Source organism: Fringilla coelebs, assembly GCF_963513975.1.
Source record: "Fringilla coelebs genome assembly, chromosome: 1".
Lineage (NCBI taxonomy): Eukaryota > Metazoa > Chordata > Aves > Passeriformes > Fringillidae > Fringilla > Fringilla coelebs.
The window spans coordinates 142,640,031-142,667,135 of NC_140028.1; the positions used below are offsets into that span (position 1 = coordinate 142,640,031).

The following is a 27,105-nucleotide window of genomic DNA, read 5'->3' on the forward strand; positions in this document are numbered from 1 at the left end:
CAAAAAAATAAATGTATATTCAGTGAATTAATAGAATAGACTATTTCAGTTGAAAGGTACCTGCAACAATCATCCAGTCCAACTAACTGACCAATTCAGGCCTGACCAAAGTTTAAAGCATGTTATTAAGAGTATTGTCCAAATACTTCTTCAATACTGGAAAGCTTGGTGTATCAATCACCTCTACCTGTTCCAGGATTTGGCTACCCTCTCGGGAAAGAAATGTCCTGTCTAAACCTCTGTGGCACAGCTTTAAAGCATTCCCACATGTGAAAGAAATTAAGAATTAACTAAGAAAGCATGAATTAAGCAAGGCAGTAACCCGGAGATGTGCTCACCTGTTGACTGCAGAATCTGTGCGGATTGTTGCAATAGGACTCCTCATGTTTTTCAAATCCCAGACTTTTACTGTACGGTCATCACTACCAGAAACAACGTTGTCTCCCACAGTGAAAACTGCAGATGTCACAGTGCTAAACAACCAGGAGCAAAGACAAAGATGTCAAACTCCACATTTCTTTATTAAACTAGCATCTGATTTAAAGTTTCATTTTCTGTTCCTGTGCTTCCTTTAGCACATGTAGCTTGCCCTTTTTTTTTTAAGCAAGAGTAATCTGAAATTTTAAAATTCCAAGCAGTTATTTTTTAATTTAAAAATATTCTTACAAAAAGCTATGACACTTAAGGTGAACAGGGCTTGAGCGGCCCAAGTGCTAAGAGAAGCAGCCCAACAGTAGAGACTCACTCTGGAGGCATCTTTCATATTCCACTGATTCTGACACGATCTAAACAGGCCCAGTCTTGAAACCTGAATTCACTTTTGAAGTTCTGCACTAATGCCCAGCAGGTTTATCACACAACCCCAAATGAACTAGCAGCATAGAGTACAAATCTTCTGAAGTGATTTGAGATCAGTAACCAAGCTTTTCTTTACATCCAAAGATTTCTGTAGAACTATCCCAGATATTTTCATTCACTGCACAGATACTAAGGAGGTCCCAAACACCTGAGATGTAGCTGAAGCTGTTCTGTACACACACATGAACATACTGTAATCCACACACAAAGTCTCCAGTGTAGCACAGGAATTAACAATCTCTAGTTGTGATTTCTAGTCCTGTTTTACAAGCAGCTAAAGTCTGAGAGACAAATAAAAAATAGCAAGTAGCAGTAAGAAGCACAAGCATACAGTTCTTCAAATTTTACCTAGCATGCCTAGAAACGCACAAGGGCAGTCAGAGAAAGACTCATGGGAATATGTCTAGCAATTGAAGTCAAACATATTACTTCCAGTAGATATTTTATAAAGAATTTTATTTTGGAATTTTATTATCTTTGTATTTTACACCTTCAGATAACAATATGTCATCAAAATACTCGGCTCAAACAATTTTCATGATGATTCTACGATTATTTTTAAATACTTTACTTTTATTTCGTACTCACCAATTAAAAGCTTTTGTACTACAATTTTCATTGTAATTGTGTGAATTCCTAACTCAAAACCAGTTATTTTCTGCCCACATAATGTACTAACAAAGCATTTTTAGGGAAGGCTTCTCAATTCTGTTTCTAAGATTTGATTTAATGACCTATCTTGTAACTTGGGTCATGCACATCAATTTCTTAGAACTTAGTAATTTTAATTTAAGTTGTCAGTTGTTACTGTCACTGTAGTTGTTCTGCAGAAATTTGAATTCATGTCCTATCCAAGCTGCTGATTAAGATTAGCACAAGCCAGGTCACAATGGACCAGTTTATGCAAGCCTCTTAATTTAAATTGACACCAAATTAAGTTTTAATTAGGATGAAGGCCCACTTTTTTCATGATACCAAGTTTCCTAACACATTATTAGACTGCAGCTAAGCCACCTGGGAGATGATTACAGAAAGAACCAAGAGGTCTTCGAATAATCTTCTGGACTTTATGAAAAAAAAGTCAGAAAGTTAAAACATACATGAAGGCCACAACTGCTGAGTCTCTTTCATCAGGCACCATCTTATTTGGGAAGAAAACTCACTCATGCAGTCAAGCTGCTGCACAATACAGCTGGCATGTTCTTACCACCAAACTTGTCTCCTACCAGCCCAAACTCCTTTAAATTTACCAACATCTGCACTTCTCATTAGTTCTCTACACAAAGAAGCTCAGGAAAAAAAAAAAAAAAACAGGCTTTTACTAATCTCTATTCTGCTGCAATACATTTGAGGCAAAGTTTACAAGTTTAAAATTCTCTGTTCAATCTCCTAATTTCCACATACATTGGTAGACTTCCTAGCACACAACAGCATAAAGAATTCAAGTCTAAAGAATTCAATAGAAAATCTCCAGGTGAATGAATATACTGTGCTTTAGTATTCTGCTGCCAACAAACAAATCTGATCTCTTCTCCCATCATACATTTTATTCCAAATACAGGTGGAATGCATTGGGAAACTGTCTTAAAATAACCCTCCACTTTTGGGTGCTTTTTTTCAAAACTTTAAAGAGCTTTCCAGCTTCTTTGATCTCATATTGGTTTTGCTTTATCATTTATTTGCTTTATCATTTCAAACATGGTTAAGTTTCTTTGACCACATAAGATTCTCTAATCCTTAGATTTATCATTTTTAAATGAAAACATTCAAAACTATTGCCAGGAAAACAGAATGCCAACCCCAGGTTAGCTCAATCCTTCCTGCTCCTCCAAAGACTCTAAAAAGATAACAAAATCCTTTCCAGCTTAACTTACTCTTTCAGCTTAACTGTTCAGATATTACTGGGTACACCAAGCAAAAGTTTGTAAAATAAAAATGTATTTAAATTCTTCTGTAGCTCTCTGGAAATAGGGCAAGAGATAGAAAGGCAAAGGGAAAGCTGCTGGTCTCTTTTTAGAGACAATTTTAAAGGTGCTTGGTGGTCTTATCCCTCCATTCACCCTCAGCTCAGCCCTGCAAGGCCCTGCAGGCTGGGACGTGCACTATCTGCAAGTACATGGGACTATGAAAACAATCTTTTGTATAAGGAGCTTTGAATTTAATGGCAAAATATAAAAACACTTCTTACCGAACCCAATGTTTATGACCAAGAATTTTGATCCCAGTTCCAAAGCAAACAGTATATGGATGTCTGCATAACATTCCCTGTGCTTTTACAAAAACAAAGCATGACTCTTCTAAGGGAAACACTCAATTCAATTCTCAAAGACATCTTTTCAAAATAGAATTGCAAGGCTTGAAGTTTTATGTAACTCAACAAGTCTAGAAAGGCCAAAACAGTATCATTCTCACAAACCTGACAACTCTGGGGAGGGTTATCAGCACTTCATTCACCAGAGTAAAGACAAAGTGGGGGTTTGGGTTTGTTTTTTTCTTTTTTACTTTAAAGTAGAACATAATGAGTTGATATTTTAAAAACTCACATGCATCTAAATTCAAAAGCATGCTCAACACTACAGACTTAAAACATGAGCAAGTGCTGTGCTCATAGATCTTATGCAGTACAAATTACATTCTGTCTCCTCTGATACTACAATGGGGGCATCTCTTAATATGATAGATGCACTCAGCAACTTTTGTTGATTTTGCATTTATTTGTTGGTTTTTTTTAATTAAAACAAAATAGAAGAAGAAAGGCCACTTCCTACATATAAACTAAACCAGGAACTAAAGGGGAATGGTGAGAAGGAAGGAAGGGATGCAAAGTCTGTGGGAAGAAGTTAACAGAAGCAGCCAATAAACAAATAACCTTTCAGAAGTATTGCCTACATACCCCATCCACATCACAAAAATTAAAAGCCATTTTCCTCTCTTTTCATGTGGCTAGATTTAATTTTTGTTTATATTATTCAGTTTGTTCTAACCCAGACAAAACTCTGGTTAACATCTCCTTGGCTAAATTGATAAAAAGTGTCAACAAAAGATCATCAGCCCCCATGTTAATTGAATGCTAGAAGACATTAGATTTTTAATAACTCAAAAAGATGACAGGTATTATAGGACATTAAAGAAAAAAAAGAAAGAAACAAGCAAAGAGGAAGCAGTCTTACGACACTTCAAACTGTGGGTCCCACAGGGAGTTTGGTGTGCTACAACTATTCTCCAAAAAAGCTTCAGCCTCCGCCAAACCCCAGCAAAACTCATTTATCTTGTCACAGGGAGCAGCCGAGCGTGTACTTCCAGCTGACAGCGTGGCACTTCCTCAGCACACACCAGTGCCTGGCCTCCACCATCCTGCTCCCTGCGTGGGTCCCAATCACCAGAAATGCTGCGCTGCTCGCACTCCTCATTAGGCCCAACAGCTGTCTCCCCAGTCACACTGAGACACAAAACTGCTTTGCATAACAATCTGCTGAAATTTCACACATAGGGGAAGGGGGAAAGAAAAAACGTGGAAAATGTTGGACCATGAAATGCTGATGCAGAACTCTCCCCGGCAATGCACCAAAAAAGAAGTTAACACTGCTCTTTCCGTTTTGATTTGCAACCTAAACTGGGATTTACTACTGAACTGGGAGACAACACATTTTCATGGCCTTGAACAGGCATCTACATGCATAAATCTGTGTGGGGTGAAAATGGACTAAACCAGAGCTTTCAGATGAATTTATTCAAGGTAATTTAATACATACAATTACCTACAGTTGTATGCAACCATCAAAATTTGAGGGCTCAAATATGCCTCTCATTTTTAATAGTAAAACTGAGAAACAAAACCTAAAGGAAGCTCACTTTGGTAACACATTTTCTGCACGTTTCCTTTGTTTTAGGGGAACAGAGCATATCCCCACATGAAGCAGTCTGCAGCCTGAGGGGAAGCCAGGAATTGTGTTTAAAACCTCCAGATGTGAACAACCCCATTGCCCATCTCAACAGGAGATGGCACTGGCCACAGGAGGCCCAGGTAAGGAACCCACCCACATTTGAGTGCATTCAGGTTTCAGAAATGCTAAAAGCACTCAATTCCAGCAAGAGCAATACACATCATTCCACATAATTCCCAAAGTCTGTCTGTGAATTTATCTCCAAACATGAGCAGAGCTTTTTTCTGCAACTTAAAAAACAGTAAGAGCAAACCATGAAGGAATTATAGAAGCACAGAACCATTTAGGTTGGAAAAGACCTCAGGGGTCATCAAGTCCACCCTGTGATCGATCACCACCGTGTCAAACAGACCATGGCACTGAGTGCCATATCCCGTCTTCCCTTAAACACCTCCAGGGACCATGACTCCACCATCTCCCTGGACAGCCCATTCCAATGTCTAATCACCCCTTCTGTGAAGAAATTCCTCCTAATGTCCAACCTAAACCTCCTCTAGCAGCTTGATACCACTTCCTCTTGTCCTGTCCCTGGCTGCCTGGGAGAAGAGACTGACCTAGCTACAACCTCCTTTCAGGGAGGAGTAGAGAGTGGCACTTTGACAACTCTATGCCAGTATCAGGTTGGCAGGACGTTAGAAGAAAAAACTGGGAATTCAAGCTGTGCAAGAGAGCAAGAAGTGGTAACTTGGATGGGCTGAATGCAAGTAAAACATGCAGGCCCCAGTCTGTCCTGAAACAGATCTATGAAGAAGCACTCAGCAAGGGAAGTGAGGCACATTCAGAGCTGGATATCAGAGCTATCACTTATGAAGGCAGCTAACAAGTCTAAGAAAACTACTGAATTCTTATCATGCTCTGTTACATCTATGTAGTAAAAGTAAACCAAAGGGTTTTTTAAAAATGTCCAGAAGCACTAGAAGCATTACAAAACAGCTAACCCTAGAGCTTTGAGTCCAGGCCGTAATCTTCATTTAAAGAATATTCAACATGCAAATGTAGGATCAGAACAGTGTGTGAAATGCAAGTTTGGAGCCTTTTTTCAATGAAATGCAAGAGGAAAAAATAGTCCCTCAGCAGATAAAACAAGGCAGGAATATTAATAGCAATATCAGAACCATCTAGTTAATCGGTGAGGCTTGGGAAGAAAACTGAATGTTTCATCACAAAAATTTTGCATTTCTTACAGAAGCTAGATTGAGATATCCACATATGGGGAATGCCTAAGGCATTCTTTGATGAGAAACAACAGGAAAATGGTAGACAAAGCATCAGTAAAGTCATTAATAAGTGAAGCAAGAACAGGACTATCTTGAAAAGAACAGATGTGTTAGACTGATCAAACACCACTGATAGCATCCAACTGGTTACATTTTGTTTAGCACAAAGATTTTAACTAAAATCCCAATTTAGTCAAAGGTGCAAAGCCTACATTTTTAGGACTACATCTATACATGCTTTAAGTTCACCAAGAAAGTGTGGTTGAATAAGAATACATAGCAGTGACCTTGTAATATTGGGCATATCTAGGATAAGACTGCTTCCAACAGGGATGTCTAATGGCATTGCTGCCTGGAGAAGAGGCACTTCTCCCCCTGACATAACTTGCTCTTTCAAGAACAATATATTCAAAACAGACACAAATAAGATATGATATATACATAAGATATAAATCTTGCAGACCCAAGAATCTGAGAAAGCCAAATGACCTTGGCAAACCCAAGTGCCCACAAAAACTAAAGCAATTACTAGCCTCCTGAAAGAAAATGCCATTTTGACATTAACTCTCAATTCACTAAATGTCAGAATTCAGCCCAGCATCCTAATCAGCAGCTGCTTAGTAATTTTTGTATTTTTTACTGCAGATTCTCCAGCAAGCATAGGAGTTGGAAAACATAAAGTTGAAACAAGACATATTTGCAATTCTCTAATTTCGAAGTTCTCAGGATGAAGCACAACTCACCATTCAGCTGGCACATTCAGAGACATACAGGCAGCAAATGAACAGGAACTTTCCCTTCTGGTCTCTAAGAGCCACACAAGCAGAGTGAAAGGAGATGGAATATGCTGCATTCCAAAAGAGCTATAAGCTCTTTGTAAGAAATAACATAAGATCCACGATCAGCAATTTTTTTTCCTGTGTTTGCCCAGAAAGTAACAGTTTTCCACAGCTAACACAGATTCCACAGCTTCATGCTTGATACACTGGCCCAATTTAGCCACAAGGATCATTAAGTTTGAAAAATAGTAAAAAAACTTTTTCATTTTTTTGGGCTAGGACAAAAGTACCACTCCAATTTATGGGGGTTTTTAAAGCCGAAAATGCATTCAGCTGCCATGGCAAAGTGGTGCACAACTATAAACTGAACAACCAAAAAGCATTAACAAAGGATATTCACTTAAGGGTAGCAACCCAAAGCTGCTTCTGAAGATATCACTTCATTCTTTGAAGGATGTTATTTGCAAGTACAGACTTGGAAGTGCTGCATATTTTTTTTCAAGCATTTTGAGAGCAATGTCCCCAACCACTGTGTACCTCTGACAGTCATTAAAGAAAACAAAACCCTTTATTATTTACCAAGTAATTTTTCAGCTGCATATAAGCATCAGTGTACTTCAAATGTATAGCAAAAGCTGTAGTTTAAACGCTGTATGTGAATCCACTAGCTAAAAAACATTCTGTTGCCCATAGGGGATTAATTTATTTCCTGTGTTACTAAACTGTCAGAACAAATGTATAAAATCTGTAAAGTACTGGCCAGACCTGTATAGGCTAATTCTTTAATTTTTTTAAGCTACAAATGGTAAACATTTCCAGCATTAACATTTTAGAAGACTCCACACATCAATATACACCCCAGAGTGCTGCTTAAAGGGACAGAAAAACTCATCAAGCAGATATTCAAGAGCATGCCAATACCTGAGTTACTCAACTAGGCCACTGTGTTGGGAAAAGCAAGGCCTTCACAGCTGGGACAAGATGGGCTGGGCAGGTGTCAGCAAAGGAAAGCACAAGTGAAGTGGAATGAAAAGTGCCATGTAGATGCCAGAACCTTTTTGCTCCACAGAACAAAACCTTAGTTCAGTTTGAAGAGCTCTAATCAATAACCTCTAAACTGAATAATTTCTCAATAGGAGAACAGCTGTTATTATCAATCATGTATTTCAAAGCAGTATCTGCTGGAAAAAAGATATTGGAATATAAGTCACCAATATGATTTTTGGAGGGTTTAACTCAAGAGATCAATTTAGTTAAAGGCCACAAGTTAGTGCCCAGATTATAACATAAATGTAATCTTTTCCCAGGGCTCTGTTAAACTCTTCATATGGGGATGTGACTTGGGATTCACATCACTAGCAAGACAAATTCCTAATGGTGCACACACAGAACCAGACAATAACAAATATTTATATTTAAGCAATCATCAGTCTTATTTCCACACCATTTCATATTTTTTTCACCAGTAAAGAATAAGTGAGATGAGCTGGGGGCATGGCAGATCTAAATCAGTAAGTGACAAGATACTTTTACTGCTATATGAGTAGGGCACAGGCAAATAAGTCATTTATTGAACTGGAACAGTCATATTCATACACACACATACATATATGAAAAATGTAAACAAGCAATGTTTACAGAACTGAAAACTTCCATGGTAAGATACAGCTTTGAAAAAGACCCCAGCTGAATGCAGACTCGATGGGCAAAAGTACTATCAATGTATTAAACTTGGTGTATAAATGTCAAAATATGTTGGAAACACACTTTGAGGCAAATCAGTTAACTTGTAAATAAGAACAGAAAATACAAGAAGAAAATACAAGAAATTTTCATAATTAACATAAGAAACAAAGATCTTGAAGATAAAAAACTGTAAGATGAAGCTGAAGCTAGGCAGACTAGGAAGGCACAAAAAGTTTAACAGGAAGTTAAACAAGCAACTTATAGAACTGGCCCAGAGGTAAGTTGAAATCTTTACCATTGGAACAATCTAACATACAGTTGGCAATTCTAAAATTACCTCTTAATTCAAAACAGTTATCAACGCAAGCAGCTCAGGACAGGTTGATCACAACAATTCCTTCCGGCCTCACTAGAAGAGAATTTACTTTCTTAAACTGTCTTAGTAGTAGATTATAAGAAACACTCTGCTTTCAATAAAGTTATGTTCAGGACACTAAAATGAAAGGCGATTTCTCACTCCACTTAAGATACAAATAATCTCTCCCAGATGATGACATACTATCACTTTGACATACAGGACAACGCACTGCAACTCTTCGTTTTTTGACATCAATTAACTCTATGAAAGCTCTCTATACTCTGTCTGTAAGAGGATTCTTTAGTCTCTCAGCACAGAGGATCGGTTTCAGTTTTTACACGATAACGCGGCACTGCGAGTCCAGCCCCAGTGTCGCTCATTGCCGCGGCGCGGTGCTGCCACCTGCTGGTGAGCGGCGGCAGCGCGGACCCCGCGCCGGGAGGGAGGGATGGCTGCCGTGAGATTTTGGGTGTACGACACAATAAACACGGAGTGCTGGCCTCGTGATTGAGATGTTTGGCATCTAATTATACTGGCATAGCGCATTAGGAGTTGATCTGGTGAAAAAATAGCTGCTGGGTGAGCACCAGACTCATCAGGTACTATTCAGCCAGAGGGTGTTAAAACTTATGGTTGAAGACTTTAAATCATCAGTGTTAACAACTGTAACATCCAATTTACAGAACTGATGCCAAGGGTCTATCAAAATATTAAATACTTGGCAAATTATTCGAACAGACATTCAGAAAAGCAAAAAAAAAAAACAACAAAAAAACCACCAGTTTCTTCTATGCTGCTTAATGTGAAGAGATTGTTGCAGTGTTGATTAGTGGGTAATTTAAAAATATTTTGCCTGTAGGCAATACAATAAAACAACAAAAATAAAATTCCTTAAAGTATGTCTCAACTGCAAAAATATCAGCCCCCCCCATCTCTGCTCTGTCTGCATTCATCATTGAAAGACCTTCTGCAACAGAATCACCCCTTCCACAAATGAGACCTCAGCAGCCCAGGCCACTGAAAAGTAAAATTTGAGACCATCAAATTTAGGATGTATTTGGTGAAAAAGCCCATGTCAATACTAAAAACTCTTACATTCAAAGTACAAAACAGAGACAGGTGATACAGCAGACAAACACAAATATAAAGATGATGAAAAGCTACAGTAAGAGTTACTGAAGAGGTTGCACAAGGTCTATTCCATTCCTAAAGAATAAACTTTCTGCTAGTTTATAAGTCTCAGCAATAGAAGCCAAAAGACCAGCTAACAGTTTTTACAGTATGCACCATCACCCAAGGTCAACATAATTTGGTCTCAGCAAATACATGGGAAAACACAAATGTCAGTCTTGGTCATTTCTCTAAAAAAAACATCCTGAGACAAAGCAGTTAATCAGCATGGGGAAAAATGCAAGCACCAATGGATACAAAACTTTACAACTTCATAAAACATTCTAGGAAAAGTGATAGAAGAATACAAAAGTGATGAGATGAAACAATTCTAGGATGTAGGCCACAAAATCAAGCTTACTGCTTGATCAGGAGAAGATGGCCACTTATACAGGATGACTGTGAAGCACCAAGTAATTTATCAAGCTCAGGAGTTCAGGGCAGATGGGGTTAAAGAGGTTTTTTTAGTCAATAGCTGAGAAAATGAAAAAGAGGGTACTGCAACTCAGTTATCATGTAAATTACCCCATTAACAAGAAACAGAAATGTGAATAACTACTTGGGGTCTGTATTTTGAGCTAGGATTAACAATCATCTTTTATTCCAAAGAAGGGAGGTGATTATTTTTCTGAAACAGTCAAGCTCACATATTCACAAGTCAAGAAAATATTTGCTTCCTTGGGTAAAGTATTTCCAAGTTACACCTGCATTTTCCATGTACCAGAGTGCCAAAAACCAGAAAGTTTAGTGAACACCAGAACAGAGATTCTCAGGACTACATTTGTCCATGTTCAATAGTAGTCTGTGTAACAACATTAAGCCAAAACTGGTAACTAAAAATGTTACATCAGAATCACTGTTTTGACAGAACATGGCGATCAGTGCCTGTACTTTTATTTCTTATTTTAGGTAAAAATTAGAAGCTTTTAAGAGAAAAAATTAATCCTTTTTTATCCACTGGTTTCAAAGGAGTAACCTTTACTTCACAGTGAGTATCAAGACAAGCAGAGGCAATCTGCTTGATCCACTGCATTACAGCAATAACCCCAAACTGCAAGCATAACCAATGCCAAAAAGAACCTCATACCCTAAATCACCATTAATTGTAACAATTTTTATCAAGACTTACCATATGAGCAACAGCACACCAAGAGCCCTGGCTGCTGTTTTGGAAATTATGTACTGCTGTGCTACATTTGAAGGAGGACAATTGGGGGTTTCTGTGAAAATCAATCTCACAAAACAGGAATTAACTCAGTACCTCAAAAAGCACACAGGAATAGTTCTGGGCAGATTTGCAACTTTTCAGACTTGAAGAAAACCTGTGAAGGAGCCGTCACTTACTCTGTGTGGCCCTGAAAGACATTCACAGAATGGATAGAAGGATCTCTGAAATCCCACAGGCGGAAGGTGGTGTCGCGGGACGATGTCACCACGAGGCGCTGGGTGGGATGGGTACAGCAATGCGTGAGCTCCTGGTCGTGCCCTACAGCCACACATGAGAACGTGTAAGGTAATGAAAATTAGACTTTTCATTTTCACATACACTTGGAATTACATGCTGATGATTTTTTCTCTTTTCCCAAACAGAAAGAAGTAATGGTCATTCTGAACTTTAATCCTGTTACTGCTGTAAAAGTTTGGGAATGTATTTGAAGGCAAAAACCACGCTACTTATTTCACATTCAGTAGTGTAGGTTATTGCTGCTTAACACACCATGAACACAGCAAAAGCATTTTGCAAGAACTAAAATTTGGGTAGATTCAATTTAAACAACTATTTTTTTCATAGGTTAAATCATAAAGTAGAAAGAAGACAAATTCATGCTCAGGGGATTTACAGGACTGCAATTTTAAAAACTATTACAACATTGACCAGCAGATGGTACACACTCACATCCTGCTCCAGAGAAACAACTTTCTTTTCTCAATGTTTTAGTATCTACAAATAATCCCTCATATAAAAACAAACCACCATTTTTTTTTTTTTTTGCAAGTGAACAAATACCTGTAAGAGAATGGACAAGTTCAGAAGTCTCTACATCATAGAGATTTGCTGTCCTGTCCCATGATGCTGTCACAGCTTGCTTCCCCCCAACAAGCCAGTCAGCTGCTATGACCACTCCTTGGTGGCTTTTCAGTGAGGTTAATGGGGCTCTGACAGTGGGGCAATCACTGGAACCATCTCCATCTCCATCAGGTTCATCTTTATCGGAGATTTCAACTTCATCTTCCCCAGACACTTGCTGTAAAATGCAAGGGAAAGAAAGATATAGAATAAAAGGGAAAGAATGTCTCTAAGTTACATTTTGCCATGTAAATGCTTCCCAATCCCCTTAATGTGAATGTGGGTAAATTAATTCTGCTGCACCCAGCCTATTCCACTATCACAAACTTAGTTGAAGGAATATAACCAGTAAGTTAAAGGCAGTTTTAATAACTCCTTTGCAGATGTGCAGCTAAGGGAACTAGAGTTGTTCAGCCTGGAGAAAAGGAGGCTCAGGGGAGATCTCATTGCTCTCTACAACTCCCTGAAAGGACAGCGCAGCCAGGTGGGTGTCAATCTTCTCCCAAGGAACAAGTGATAGGACAAGAGGAAGTGTCCTCAAGTTGCACCAGGGGATGTTTAGACTGGATATTAGGAAAAATTTCTTCACCAAAAAGGTTATCAAGTCAGGGAAGTGGTGAAATCAACAGTCCTGGAGGTACTTAAAAGATGTGTACATGTCACCCTTAAGGGCATGGTGTAGTGGAGTGCTATGACAGTGCTGGATTAAGAGCTGGACTTGATGATCCTAAGAGACTTTTTCCAATCTAAATGATTCTATGTTTCTACTTCATTTTAAAATCTCCAAATTCTTTAGCTCTGAGTATCAGTCCCCTTTACTGTCTGGTAAGTGTATTACCCTAGAGTTTCTTTGCAGCACAATATCAAGGGACTTCTTTTAATTTTTAGAGGTAGGAAGCATCTAACAAGACACTGACTATGTTAATCTTTGGGAAGACAACAATTTGCAGACATATTTTTAGCCATTAAAAATCAAATCATTACAGCAGTAGTAGTCTGTTGGTCAATACACAGTCATCATGCAGTGCTGATGTAAACTGGACACAAAATAAATTCTTTTGCTCATCACTAAATATCATTCTCTGAACTCCTTTTACACTTACAAAAGACAAAAACATCTTTTTTTATGTTACTTGGGGGTGGAAAAGACAACATTTGTACTTTCTTTCAAAATGGAAATGCCAAATCAAATAAACTGAATTAAAAATTTTCCCTTCAGAAATCTATCTCGTATTATACAGTCAACTCTTGCCCCTACTTAGCCTTATTGAGAAGCTCATGCTATAAACTATGTTTTCTTCACAATTTAAGGGTGCTTTTAAGTAAAATAAGCATTAGACAGGTTTATACTTTAAATTAAATACTGACTAAATAATGGTCTGGGGACAAAAAAAATCAGTGTGATGTGTGCTGGCAAGGGCTGATTAGAAATCAATGAAGACTCAAATAAATGCCAAAATTACAAGTCTTTACCATCAGTTTTCAATCCACAGCAGCTATAGCTAATAGAGATGCCTCAGAAAGCTGGACTACAAAAATTTACCCAGTTTAAAAAGAACTTCATTATTACAAAAAAGAAGTTATTTGACTGTTCATTTACAGTTCATTTACACATTTACTACCTTGAACAAAAAGTCAATTCGTCTACTTGAAGCTGTAAATTTTATTCTGCATCAAATGCTTTTGAAAACATGAAGGGAGTCTATTTTCAAAGAAAAGCTGAAATGCCACTGATAAACTAAAACCTTGAAATCCCATCTTTGGCACTCCTGAAATCATGTAACTTTTTTATTATGTGTAAATTTAACATTCAGTCTTATTAGAAAGCCTGTATCTGATGAAATTGCTGTGCAATTAGTTGCAGCAAGATGATTGCTTACATTGCTGTCTGCAGTTGGCTGAGGTGTAGGCAACTGTACTATGTATCTCCAGATGTGAGCTGTCTGGTCTCCAGATGCTGCACAAGGGAAGAGAAGCAAAAAAAAGAGAGAGAAAAGTAAGAATCTTTCCATGGGCAATAAAAACAGGCTTTAATATTACATTTAGCAATACTATCTAAGTTGTATCTTTTCCTAACAGAAACCAATATGAGCTTTATGGTAAACAAGTCTCAACATCTCAAACATAACCCATTATGCAAGATATAAGCAACTACCAAATTAATCACTCCTACAGTGAAACATGCACTTGAGTACTACACATCAGAACATGAGTCTCACCACTGCTCAATATGTAGCATTTGAAGAAGGCACTTCATACATCACCAGATATGCATTTACTGTTTCTCAAAATCTGGGGTTCTTTATTCAATGATTTCTTTCATTAAATATTTTTATCATGGTTTTAATGAGAAACCCAAAATAGCCAAGTGTGAAGCTATTCCTCTTCTGCCTTAAAGAACTCAGCTTAACTAGTGGCAGTTTACAGCTCAGAAGGCACCATGTGATTTTAACTCCATCTGTTTTAAAATAGACTTATTCATTATTAACTAAGGACAAACTCAAGATTGTCCTTGCTACGGTCAGAACAAACATGTTGTAATCCTGCAGGATTAGAACTGCTCTCCAGCCTCTCCCCTCCCAACTTATCCTTGTGCTCAACATTACTCTGCTTTAGCTGCAACATCTGGCATTGGAACTTGTTAAATTTCATCCCATTAATGGGATAGCACGCAGTGCTCTCACTTATTTGGATCCCTCTGAAAGGCCTCCTGTCCCTCATGAGAATCAGCAGCAGTTTGGTATGACCAACAAACTTGCTAATGATGCATTCAACTCCTGCACCCAGGTCATAAATCTATTGATAAATCTAGAGAACAGGGCTGGCCCTTGAATTGATTCCTGAGGAACACCACTGGTGATCCTTTGCCAGGCAGACACAGCCCCATTTACTGCAGCCCTTTGAGCTCTGCTCTTCAGCCAGCTGCCCAGCACACCATGAACCAGCTCATCCCACAGCTGGACAACTTGTCCAGAACAAGACTGTGAAGGACAGCACCAAAGCCCTTACTAAAAAAACAGAAAAACTTAATCCACCACATCTTCATCCACAAGGAAGGTGACCTTACCCTAGAAGGATGTCAAATTAATTAAAGGACCTTCCCCTTGTGAACCCATGTTGACAGTGTCTGATGACTGCATTATTCTTTAAATGCCCTTCAGCAGTACCCAGTATAATCTCCATAATTTTTTCAGGAACTGAGATTGGATTAAGTGGTAGTTCCACTGGTCTTTCCTCACACCCTTCTTGAAATACTGGAGTAACACTAGTCAGAAGGGACCTCTCCAAACTCCCAAGAGCTTTGGTAGGTAATCAGGAGGTATCCTGCCATAACACCCACTAGTTCTTTGAGTACTCTGGGATGAATTCCAGAACATTCACCTGATGTATGAGTCTAAGTGTCTGGTTTGGAATAGACAAGCACAAATGACAATATGACATGAAAAACACAGATGGCAAGATCTAGCTCTGATTTGTTATGCCTTCAAATGTAAAAATAATTCAATCAACAAGGATGTTGACAAGCAATAGGGAGAGGCTACAACCAGAACAAACTAGCAGATTACATTTATTTTCCATCAAGATTAACATATTTAACATTTGAAAAAGCTTTACATACCTGTAAGAGCCACTTGCTCAGTGGGATGGAACTTTATGGAGTTTACTGTACGAAACAAAACAAAGTTTTAAGTTAGTATAGTAGAAGAATTCTTTCACAATATTTTATCATTAAAAGCATTGAAAAATCAAGTAGTCTTTAGGTTTCAGCAATTTTTGGTAGTCATCTTTTAGGTGATATGAAAGTGTAGTATCAATGAAAGCAGTTACATACAACAACACATTTTCTAGCAGGTTATTTCCTGAATCCAGTACAAGTGGTTCATGTTAGAGAGGAGAGACAAACCACATTCAAATCATATGTAAGCTGACAGAGGAAAATGCTCTGGAATTCCATACAGAGAATTTAAGCATTCATAATTATTTCTAACTCAATGAAAACTTACTATATGTTACCATCAACATCCTGCTTATTACTTAGCATTGCAAGAACAAATGCCTGAAAACCTGATGCAAGTAACACAAATCAGATTTCAGTCCTGCAACCATATGTAATCAAAACAGGATGTCCTGCAAGAATTCTATCAACTAACAAAGCTCTTCATTTCATTTCAGTGCATGAGATTCAATTCAAGACAGAACTTAGAACACATTTCCATCCATTATACAAGTAAAATAGATGCATATGTTGTTGGGAGAGTGTGGTGTAATGAGTCTAAAAAAATATTCCTTAAACTGAACTAACTTTATGGTGCACCAGCTGCTGGCACCCAACACCTTTGCACCACTTCAAATCAATTGTCAAACAAAAAAAGGTTTTTTACATAAAAAATACATTATTTATATTATAATTTATAGATGTATATAGTTATATAAAATGTATATACAATACTATTTACCTTTTTTTTTTTGTTAAAACACAGTTGTTCAAACACAACTGTTTAAATACAGGTTAGAACTTCTTATTTTCATAGTTATCCAAATACCAATTTTAAAAGAAAACTACCATCATGAAAGTTAAAGTGACTGAAGCTTTCAGACATGACTTTATAGAACTCAGAGGTCCATGCAGCAAACAACTTGAGATATCTGAATGCATTAACATGTTACCAGTTGTTCCTATGCATTTATCTTTGTGCTGTAGGAGCTAGAAGTCATGTGGCAGGAAGCAAAAGTACAACTCACAGCTGAAGAAGTTCTAGAGAATTTAATTCTATTTCTACCCTTGCCACAAAGTTTGTGTGATGTGCAGAACAATCCTGATGAATAACTGGGTTCCTCACTTTCCCAGGGTATGATCACTCAAGGTGCTCAGGTAACAACAGCAAGTTAAAGCTATGGAAAACCTCTCCAGTTTTGGTCTATAAAATCCTGTATTCTAACTCATTAAGAGGCAGAAGGGCATTAATCAAGTTCCTGTCAAATTGGACAAAAATTAACATCAAAGACATTCACTGCACTGCGCCTCCCCACCCAAAGAGGGGTTTAAAAAACAGTTTCCACAATATTCATACTGGTATAAAGAAAGAAAAATACCTATATTTAATTAACTGTCTAGAAAACAAGATCTTTGTATTATGCAGCAGATTATATATGAGATCTTAAACAAAGAAGTGCAAAAAGATATTCACCAGCATCTGTAGTTCTAACCCAAATATAACAGGGATCCTGCAAGACAGCTAATTTCTGATTATATAAGCTTCTTTTATTCTCCACATGCACAAGACCACAATGAGTTATGACATTTAACTTCTGAGTGTCGCAACTGTGCCTGTAAATTTCTTTATATGGACTTGTTTATTCATTTAGCATTTGCAGAACTGTCTTAATGCGCCTCTCCAATAAAGAATCATATTACAAAACGTTCTCTGTATGAAAATTAGTGGAACTTCATGATTAACTTGTTAATGATGTTGGCAAACCTGCAAGTGAAACCACAATAAACATTTCTGTAGCTGGCCAAAACACATTTCCACTCCCCCATGCTCTGTTCCCAGTTTTCACAACATGCCCTTATCTTACCTGAGCCAACATGCCCTACATACTTGACAAGGCACTTCCCTGTTTCTATGCTCCACAGCAAAGCAGTGTGATCTACAAAGATTAAAAAGCAGCTGTAAATAGTTAAAAACATATGTTTTTCATTTTTACCCTTTCAACAAACAAATTGTCTTCCACTGTAGTACATACCATATGAAATAGATTTTAAATGTAGAACTCTTGACTACCACCTTATACACAAAACCTTATACATTTTCTTATCATTGTACACATTTCCTCCAAAAAGTAAAGGTGCTGTCTAACCAGATTAATTTGCAGCAAGGTAAATTGAAAGGCAAATTCTGTATAATGCTCCAGCTGTGTATCATGAGACTCAGAAACAAAAAGAGAAAACATTCCATGGTGAAAAAGGCAGCCACTACAAACAGGAATTCTATGCACAGTCTATTTACTTCCTGCATGGAAATCCCAAATGCATACAGGTCACTGCAGTGCACTAAAAAAATTAATTTAAAAACGAAATCACTCTAAATGCCACTCCTTTATCCTGCCACACCCTAAAATAAATAATTAATTTAAGTATTTAAGTGGGTAGTACCTTAAAGCTGAATTGGAGAGTGGTTTCCAGGTTAAATCAGGACAAAGACAAGATGTCCCACACAAAGACAAAATATGCCCCCTCAGCAAGCACATTAAAATTGTAACAGTTCAGTTCAAGAAGCAGAGATTTCTGGTCCGTAAATATTAAAGACTAGTCAATACCTTCAGATTCTCTTCCAGCTTCAAAAGAATGTCACTTCAAATTGACTGATTCTATCTGATTATGATTTATTTTCCTAATAATTTTCCAAGACTAAACAAGTCTCTACATTGATTTTTGGACTATAATAGATTTAGTGATTTGTTCATTAGTGCTTGTACCCCTTCAAGTGTAAGGAATAATTCTAATAAAGTAAATAGGACTGAAAATTAAGATTTTTAGCTTCCCCTGTGTTCTGAGGCAAAAGACAGAATGCAAGAATACAAGAATATGCAAACTATGACCACATGTACAGCTTCTATAAAACAAAGACTAAACAATACTAGGATAGAAAGCCTGCAGGGATCTCTGTATCCAGCCATATGGAATTCTGTGCCAGAGGCCTCCCCAAGCAAGCAGCTCCCCATCTCACCCACCCATTCCACCCAACATGCCAGAGCTGACTAGGGAGAGTGTGACCTGCATGGAAGTGAATTGGCACACACTTTAGGAAGACCAACAAGTATGCTTGAACCTTCTAAGGGAAAGGAAATTCCAATTTTAAGAATTTTTCAGCTACAGAACTTCTTTAAAAGGACTCTTTCAGTGTGAAGCTCAGTTTTTGAGTACGCTTTGGATCTGTATTTGCTATAGCTTAGGGACTTAACCAGAATTTTCTAAATATTCAAGCAACACAAAACTTTACCAGCAGATGCAGTTCCCAACACCACTGGCTGAGTTTTCGCGACACTGACATCCCAAATACCATCCCTGTGGCCAACATATTCCTTTACCAGCTGGCAGATTGCCCTTGATGTTGTAGTTTTAAAACTGGATACAATCTGAAATAGCAGAGACACCAACATTTTTTTTCCGCATCGATCCAAGATTAGGTAATTATCTCACAAATAAAAATAGATATTAACTTTTCCATGATTCTTTAATATTCTGACAAATCACTACTGTCAAAAATGTGACATTTGATGGTAGGAAAGTGAGTTTGGATGCAAACATACCTCTCATTTATTTTTTCTTCTTTTTTAATAGCAGCCCTTTTACAGAATGCAAGACAAACTATTCTGTACTACAATAATGCAATGTTATTGGAATAATGAGTTGTACAATCGCAGAGTGCATTTCTCATTCAGTCTGGGCAAGGATTTTAATGGGAAAAAAAAGAAAAAGAGCAAACCCAGCAAAAGACCTTAAAACTTTCCTTGCCTATTCCCAAACAAGTACATCTGATAACTCAGACAGTCCCTGCTAACCAGTGTAATGTCTTTGAAAAAAATGTACTTATTATGTAAGTCTAGTAAAACCCAGAAACATTCCAATTTAAAACACTCACAGCTGTTTCTCTTTAAAACTGCACGAAGCTAATCAAATCAAACATCAACCTGAGAGCATATGCCTGTTTATTTGTGTAATGAAGCTTTTAAAAATATATGTCAAACTCATCTAAACATTTGATAAGCATGCTCCCTCAAAGTGAAGCTATTAGGGGAAAAACAGAGAAGGCTCATTAAATCCAAATTACTATGTGCATAAGTAATATCAAACAAAAGGAAGAAAAGTGTATTAAAACAGTAAGACTACAAGTCACTACAGTGCAGGAATGCTCAAAACACTCAACATCTACAGAAAGGATGCAAATTGCAGAAATTCTACATTTTCAGATAAAGGGAAGTGCAATATTTCAAAAAAAAAAAGTTTCTCTTGCTGAACACTTCCAGAGACAATTGAAACCAAGAGTCGTGAAAGATGGCTTAAAATATGTTACAAATATCCTATTTTTACCCCACAAGTCTTGAAGCTCTTCTTTGAGAAAGAGTACCTCAAAAGCTTTGTTAAACTGAAACAAAAAGCCAACTTCAATTTATCAGAGTTTCCCTCAGCATGGAATTACAGGCAGGTATTTGACCAGTTAAAGCAAAACCTTTAAATACATCAACACAAATCACATTAAGACTTATCTACAGCTTAGCAAAAGTTACAAAGTTAATTAAGTCTACATTTCAGATACAATAAACTAAGGTTAAAATCCCATTAGTTTCTGGTATTAAAATAGAAGATCTTAAGTATGTCATTAAAGCAAATTACTTCAAAAAAGATTTTTAAAGCTAAAAGAAAATCTGCAAGAGCATTCCAAACCCTGAGCATGTCAACTCTCCAATGATGAAATGATAATGCCCTATTTGAATTCCAAATTATCAGCTAATAAGCATTTTGGTTTCACAGCAGCAGAAGGAGCAGTCATTATAGATGCACTGAAAAGAAAATGGGCTAATGGTAAAGACTGTTAGTTCAACCATACTGCAGAATTTCCTAAATTTTGAACACCATCCTACAGATGCAACTTTCACATTGTATAGAGTCCTCAAATTAAAGGGACTCATGTATGAGAAGTGGAACAGCTGAATTAAGTACCAACAGGAAAGGACTGGTACAGCATTCAGCTCAAACTCCAAACTTGGTATTTTCCAACTCAGCCTGTGCTTGCATTCTATTCTGTCTTTCTAATGTTGAGTCAAACTCACATGCAGTAGTTTTCTAGGAGAAGCCATCCCCTACCCATCAACAAACACAGAATTTCCAAAACTGCTGGACAGTTTTTTCACTGATCATTTAATGGCGAGGATGTAAAACTCCTTCTATTAGCAGTCTTTAATTAACATACAGAAGAGTTCAAGAACACTATCCAACAGTAAACATCCTGATACAGATATTTACTCAACACACACTTTTTCCAAGTTTTTTTCCTTTCCTTTTTTGCTGCCCTTCACCTCACATACCAGTAATTGGATAAACTAGACAGAGCCTGAAGTACTTCCTGCTTTGCTAAACACACATAAACAATGTCCCAAGCCAGGAAAGGAAATATTTAAAGAACATACAACTTGCTAAAAAGAGATCTCTGTAGTGCGGAAAATTTCTGATGTAACTTCTGTAGATCATCATACACAAATAAATGACCGCCAAAATCCTGAGTGTGTTTTCACTTTGCCTGTCCTCTTTCTTAAATTGATACAGTTTCATGTACTTCCTTCTACAAAAAGATTTGTTAATAGGAAAACAATTGTTTACTATGTGAACAAGTGAAAATTGAATACAAACTGAAACAATTGCCAGGCAAGCAGAGTGAGGCACCCTGTAACAAAGTTTCTTACACACACAGACACATTAGAAATAAAAATGAAAACTTGACCAACTCAGGACCAGTCCAGCAGCATTACACTGTGCCTGATGAACACAATGTCCTGTGAAGCAACTTTAAGCGGTGAGGGCAAAACTACATAGTCAAAAAAGTTTTATTCCTTTTAACTATTGGGCACATAACTACTTTTTTTAAAGAGTCTTTATCCTGATCTAGACAAATCGGAGATCCTGGTACTTCGTTTGGATGGAGCAAGTTACATCATTTCAGTTTATTTTAGGACTCTGCATAAACAATTGATGCTTCCCTGATATTGTAACAACTTTCATAAGCCAGGCATCATTAACAGCAGCCATTACATTTTGTTAATATCAAAACATGGATTTCAGATTTCATACAGTGATTCTTGCATCTAAAACCAACTGCAGTTAAATTACAGAATTTTGTCCATTAACAAAAAATTAGTTTTAAGAGTACCAAGCATTAAATCTACTCTACCTCTTCAGGATTTGGACACTGGTGGATAACCCTTGCTGCTAAAACCATGCTTTTCTGAAATGAGTTTTTCCAACTTGATATATAGCTAAGTGATGAAAAATATTCCAGTACGGAAATTTCATATGAAGGGCTTGAATTAAGAATGTTCACTTCAGCATTTTCCCCAAGAGAATGAACAGATTGCTTCAGTACTTCTTACCATGTCCCAGTATTTATTACCAATATCAAAGCAGTCAAGGATCAGCCTTCTCACTAGATTAAGCAAATAGAGAAAGATTTTTTTCAGGAAAAAAATTCATTCTACATGCACTGCCAATCTGAAAAATGTAGTTGTGTGCAATTACACAAAACAATTGGTTTGTAAAACTTAAGCCTCTTCCAATCTTCCACAGGGGGGAAAAAAACCCCAACCAATCAAAAAAGCCACACACCCAAGAAACCCCTGTATGGTAGTAGTATAAAGTCAGGGCTGAAGAGAAAACTTGTGATCTACTACCCCAGGCAGTTTGGAACACAACCATTTTGGGAAACAGCATTGTTCATTCAATGCTCATACAAAGTACAGCCATAAAAATTTCAAAGCTGCTAAACTCTTAAAACTCTAAATGTGTTTTTCCTCAGACAGGGTATTGGGGAACTACATCCAGTCAGGGTACAGATGGAAAAATCATGGTTTGTTAGAAAATTCTTTCATTACTCTTTGCTATAGTCTCTCTGTGGGTCAAGAGGCAATAGTTTACAGCTTTGACTCTTCTGTGTGGGGAGGAAGGAGAGGCCAAAATAAAGCACCTCTGTGAAGTGCATTAAGGTTTCAAAGAACACACTGGACAGAGATATTCTCAGTGTTGTAACTTCCTTCTGCTCCTGTCTACTCCCCAGTACATTCTGACCCAAAGTTGTGAAATACATCAGCACATGCAGATATCTGTTGGCTACCAATTGAAACAAGAGATGTGCATAATGTTCAGGTATTAAATTCTTCATGCTCCACTACTCATGGCTGCTTTGCTGTGCATACATATCAGCTCCCCAGGAGTCTCCTCCTCATACTTCCCAGCTTCCCATGCTGAAGTATGAGGTCTCCCTGTCTTGCTCAGGAAAAAATACAAGTGCTACATTGCAAAAAAGTAAAAGAAGATAAACACCTGCCTTAAAAGCCTAAACAAACAAAGAACCCCACAAACAAAGAAAACTAAACAAACAAATAAATTAAAAAAAAAAGAAGACCAAAAAAACCCCACAAAACACCACATTACTGTAGAGGGTACTAATTCATAACTACATAGTAGGTGTACCAAAACTATATAGCCCCTATTAATATTATGTTGCCACTATTTAAGTGGTCTCATTAACAAATTTTCAAGTCTTTAAGTCTTGAAAGAGGCACCTTTATGCATCAAATTGGCAAGAATAAAAGTTTGAAAAACAACAAAATAAAAAGGAGACCAAATAAACCACAGCAGCTTCAGTCTATTTCACAACCCTATTCTTACTCTCAAACTGTCATACTTAAGGCATTTCCAAGACACCTACGCCATATCAGTCTGCATTACAGGTCACCACAGAGCTGACTTTACAGCTGATGCACATTCCAGATTCCAGTGTGGTTGCTTCACATTTTATTCAACCTTAATAATGTATCATTAAATGACTCTGATATAGAGAAAAAAGAGCAGCAGGAAAACTCTCTGCAAAAATTGAAAAAGAGGAGAGAGTGAGGAAAACAAAAATACCAGGCTGATGGAGATGTACAAAATGAAAAACATCAGAAAGGTTAACTGTGCCAGTACACCAAGCAAAAAAACATCACTAGCTACTGATGAGCAAGGCTTGCAACATAAAGGAATTAAATTGTTCCAGTCTCATAGCTAAAAATAAAAATTATTTTTAAAAGGAATGTGTAATAGTACATGTAGAGGCGCCTACTTAAAACCCCATTTCTGCAATACCCAATTCTTTATTCAGAAATCCACTAGCAAGTTCTCTATTTCCCTCAGAAACAGAATTATTTTTTTTAGTCCTGTTTACAAAACATCACTCCCACATACACATGTGCACACTCTCTCCCCTCCAACATCCCTTCTTCAAAAAAGGTGAGCAACTATTGTAACAATATCATATGGTATGGTTGAAGTAATAGGTCATGAATCCAAGATAAACATACTGCTCCTTAGGAGGCAGATGTATTTACAGACCAGCACTACCCAGCTTAAAGAAACCACAGTTTAAAAGACAGACACATTAGTCTCACAAGTACACATGGATGAGCAGAGATTAATTTGTCTCATACCTTGCTAGTAGATGCCTTGTAAGTTGTCTTTAATTTCTGAGAAAGCTGACTGGTACTATGACTGGCTGTGGAGACAAATAAATTCAAAGGAAGATATTTCAAATACAGCATTAGCTTGTTTGTAAAAGTAACTGGCATTCATTCCCTTCAGTAACATTCTACGTTTTGGTCAACAAAGTACAAAAAAGTGGATTCAAAAATACTGGTTTAGGATTCTTTGTGGCTCTCTTACCTTTTGTTTTCAGTTGTCCTTTGCTCAGTTCAGCACCATCAACTGTCTGTCCTTCACCTGCTAGGCGCTCATTCAGTGTATCAATCTCCCGACGCACTAACAAATCCAGAAATTCACGTTACTACAAAAACTATCATTAATAACAGCATTATCACACTATTTAAGAACTGTTATGGTCAGTAAGTAAGCTATTTTATGCTAAGGAGAGGAAAGTAGATGAACTGGGATTTTATAAAAGCAGGCCTCACCAAGACATAAAGCAAGACTCATACTGAATTTTCCAGAGATCAACTTTGACCCAGATTCCACGCAAAGTATTGGTGGCTTCTAATTATTCTTAGTAATAAATAAGGCTAAGGTTTAACAAAACCATTTCTGTGAAATACGTGACCCATCTGTATTGAATTAAATCCAGCAGAAGACAGAAAACTTGTGGCATCAAATATTTTAGCCACAGAATTACCACACCCTTTCTTAACACAGGTTTTATTATCACAAAACAGCATTCTCCCTGAATAGTTGTCTACTACTAGAGTCTCACAGGAAAGGTTGTGCTGCAAATGACAATTTTTTATACTTTGGGATTTTTTTTAAAAAACTCTGTGTGCAATAACTCCAGTCCTAGAGCAGGAATTAGACCAAAACCAAAAAATATTAGACTCAGCATGAGAAGAGAAAAATTTAGAAATTGTCAGGTGGGTGAAAAGAAATCACAATCATAATTAGAGCTGTGAGGTGAAGAAAGTAGATAAAGAAATGGAAATGGAAAAGAAGGAAAATAATCATACTCTGGAGGGTTCAAATCCACCACTTGTTTTCTGACAAGCATTTCTGAAGGAAATTCTACTTTTCTCGCTACCAACCAACTTCTCAGCAGGAGGCTGAGAATTCAGTTGTGCAAATTGTCACTAAAAAATGCATACTTTTGAAGACAGCCTTTAACCAAAACAATCATAGGTTTCAAGAGAATAAAAACCCCAGACCATGTCAAAAAAAGCAGGCAAGAATTTTTTTTTTTTTTTGTAACATGAGTGTCTGGTTTAAATGTGGGAACTGATTAGGTGTGGAAAAAAAACTGACTTTGACATAAATCAGAATCCAAGCCAATGTAACACAGCTTAACATTCCAGCAAGGGAGGCTTTACTGTATAGGCCTGTGTTACTTAACCTGGGATCCTCTTACATCACCTTGGATCACTTACATTATCAGACAATTGCACTGTCATCAAACAAATATCTTTTCAAGATAACACCTGGAATTCTTATCTGACTGCTTGACTTCAAAACTCCTGAACAGCTGCAGGTGCTGGTTATGCAATGTAGTAGTTTGATCCAAAACCACCGCATTTTACACTTTTTCAAGCAAGTAGCTTCTCCAATTTTATTTACTAATATTACACCATTAAAATTAAGCCTGTAAATATAAAACAAAGCAAAAAACTTCAAAGGCTGGATGGATTGTCTGGAGATTAACATAACCAGATGATACACTGATAAGGAGACAGACCCTTCACTGGCTTCAACAGATACCAGATCTCACTGCTTGCATCAAAGAGCTAAGAAAGTGATTTTTCTGAAAAGGTACAAACTCCATCTTTGGCTACAAGTTCAGAAAAACTACAAAACTGCTCACAGAAAAGCTACACCAATTATACTATATTATCCAATGTAAATATTTTCATTAGTATTTATATAACCTAAATTTGAACAATTCCTAAATTGGAGAAAAAAATAGATACTCACATTCCAAATTTTCAATATACAGGTTTTCAAATTCCCGCTCTATTTGTCCAAAAAGTTCAAGGAGTGTATTCCGGACAGCAGATGGTAACTTAGAATCCTAGGAGGCAAAATACTGGGGGGTTATATTTTTCTTTATATATATTTGATAAAATTACTCTTCAGTCTGAACTGATTTTAACAGTTATCTCAATATCCCAGCAAGGAGGCAAATTAAAACTACTCCTAGTGTAGAACACATAACAAATAGCTCTGTGCATCACAGAGGTATTCATTTTATATATTCTTTCTCTTTCAAGGGATAGAACTCAAATCACCTATGATATTTGTTATGGTTTTCTCTACTAGAGAAAAATTATAAAATCAAGATACATGTACAATTCGAGATGCATGTACAATTCATTTAAAAACATTCATTCATAAAAAAAAATAGAAAGTGAGAAAAAATTCTTTTGAATATCAGTATGTTTCCAGTTCAAGAAAAAATAATACCTTTGTTTGATAAAGTAATTCAAAAGCTGACTATACAATGGGTTGGAAAGTTGTGAACACAATGCATCTTATTACCAAAGCTTAAGATAAACTAAAATTTTAAATGTATTTTTGATGTTTACCTACTTTTGTCACTAACCATAACTAAGTGTGAAGAAAACTACAATTTCTAATCCTTCCCTCCTCAGATATTACTCAAGCACTCTATTCTTCAGTTGCTCATAGACCGCAATATGTAAATTGGCTTACTACATTTACTATTTACCCAGGTAGCCAGCTATAAACTTCTTTTTAAAAAAGTTTTCACTTAACTGAGTCACC

The 27,105-nt window shown here is 37.0% G+C and overlaps 1 protein-coding gene across 3 annotated transcripts in view; it reads right to left on the reverse strand.

Annotated features, from left to right (window-relative positions):
- Positions 1-27,105, reverse strand: part of WDR37 (WD repeat domain 37) — a 43,437-nt gene that overhangs the window by 5,077 nt on the left and 11,255 nt on the right. For all 3 annotated transcript variants that reach the window (XM_084225808.1, XM_084225809.1, XM_084225810.1), the window contains 10 exons: positions 26,296-26,392; positions 24,553-24,648; positions 24,321-24,385; positions 19,085-19,220; positions 17,661-17,732; positions 15,700-15,744; positions 13,961-14,037; positions 12,021-12,258; positions 11,357-11,498; positions 339-473 (listed from right to left, as the gene is read on the reverse strand). In XM_084225808.1, the coding sequence (XP_084081934.1) occupies positions 339-473; positions 11,357-11,498; positions 12,021-12,258; positions 13,961-14,037; positions 15,700-15,744; positions 17,661-17,732; positions 19,085-19,220; positions 24,321-24,385; positions 24,553-24,648; positions 26,296-26,392 (1,103 nt within the window). The remainder of the gene's footprint in view (positions 1-338; positions 474-11,356; positions 11,499-12,020; positions 12,259-13,960; positions 14,038-15,699; positions 15,745-17,660; positions 17,733-19,084; positions 19,221-24,320; positions 24,386-24,552; positions 24,649-26,295; positions 26,393-27,105) is intronic.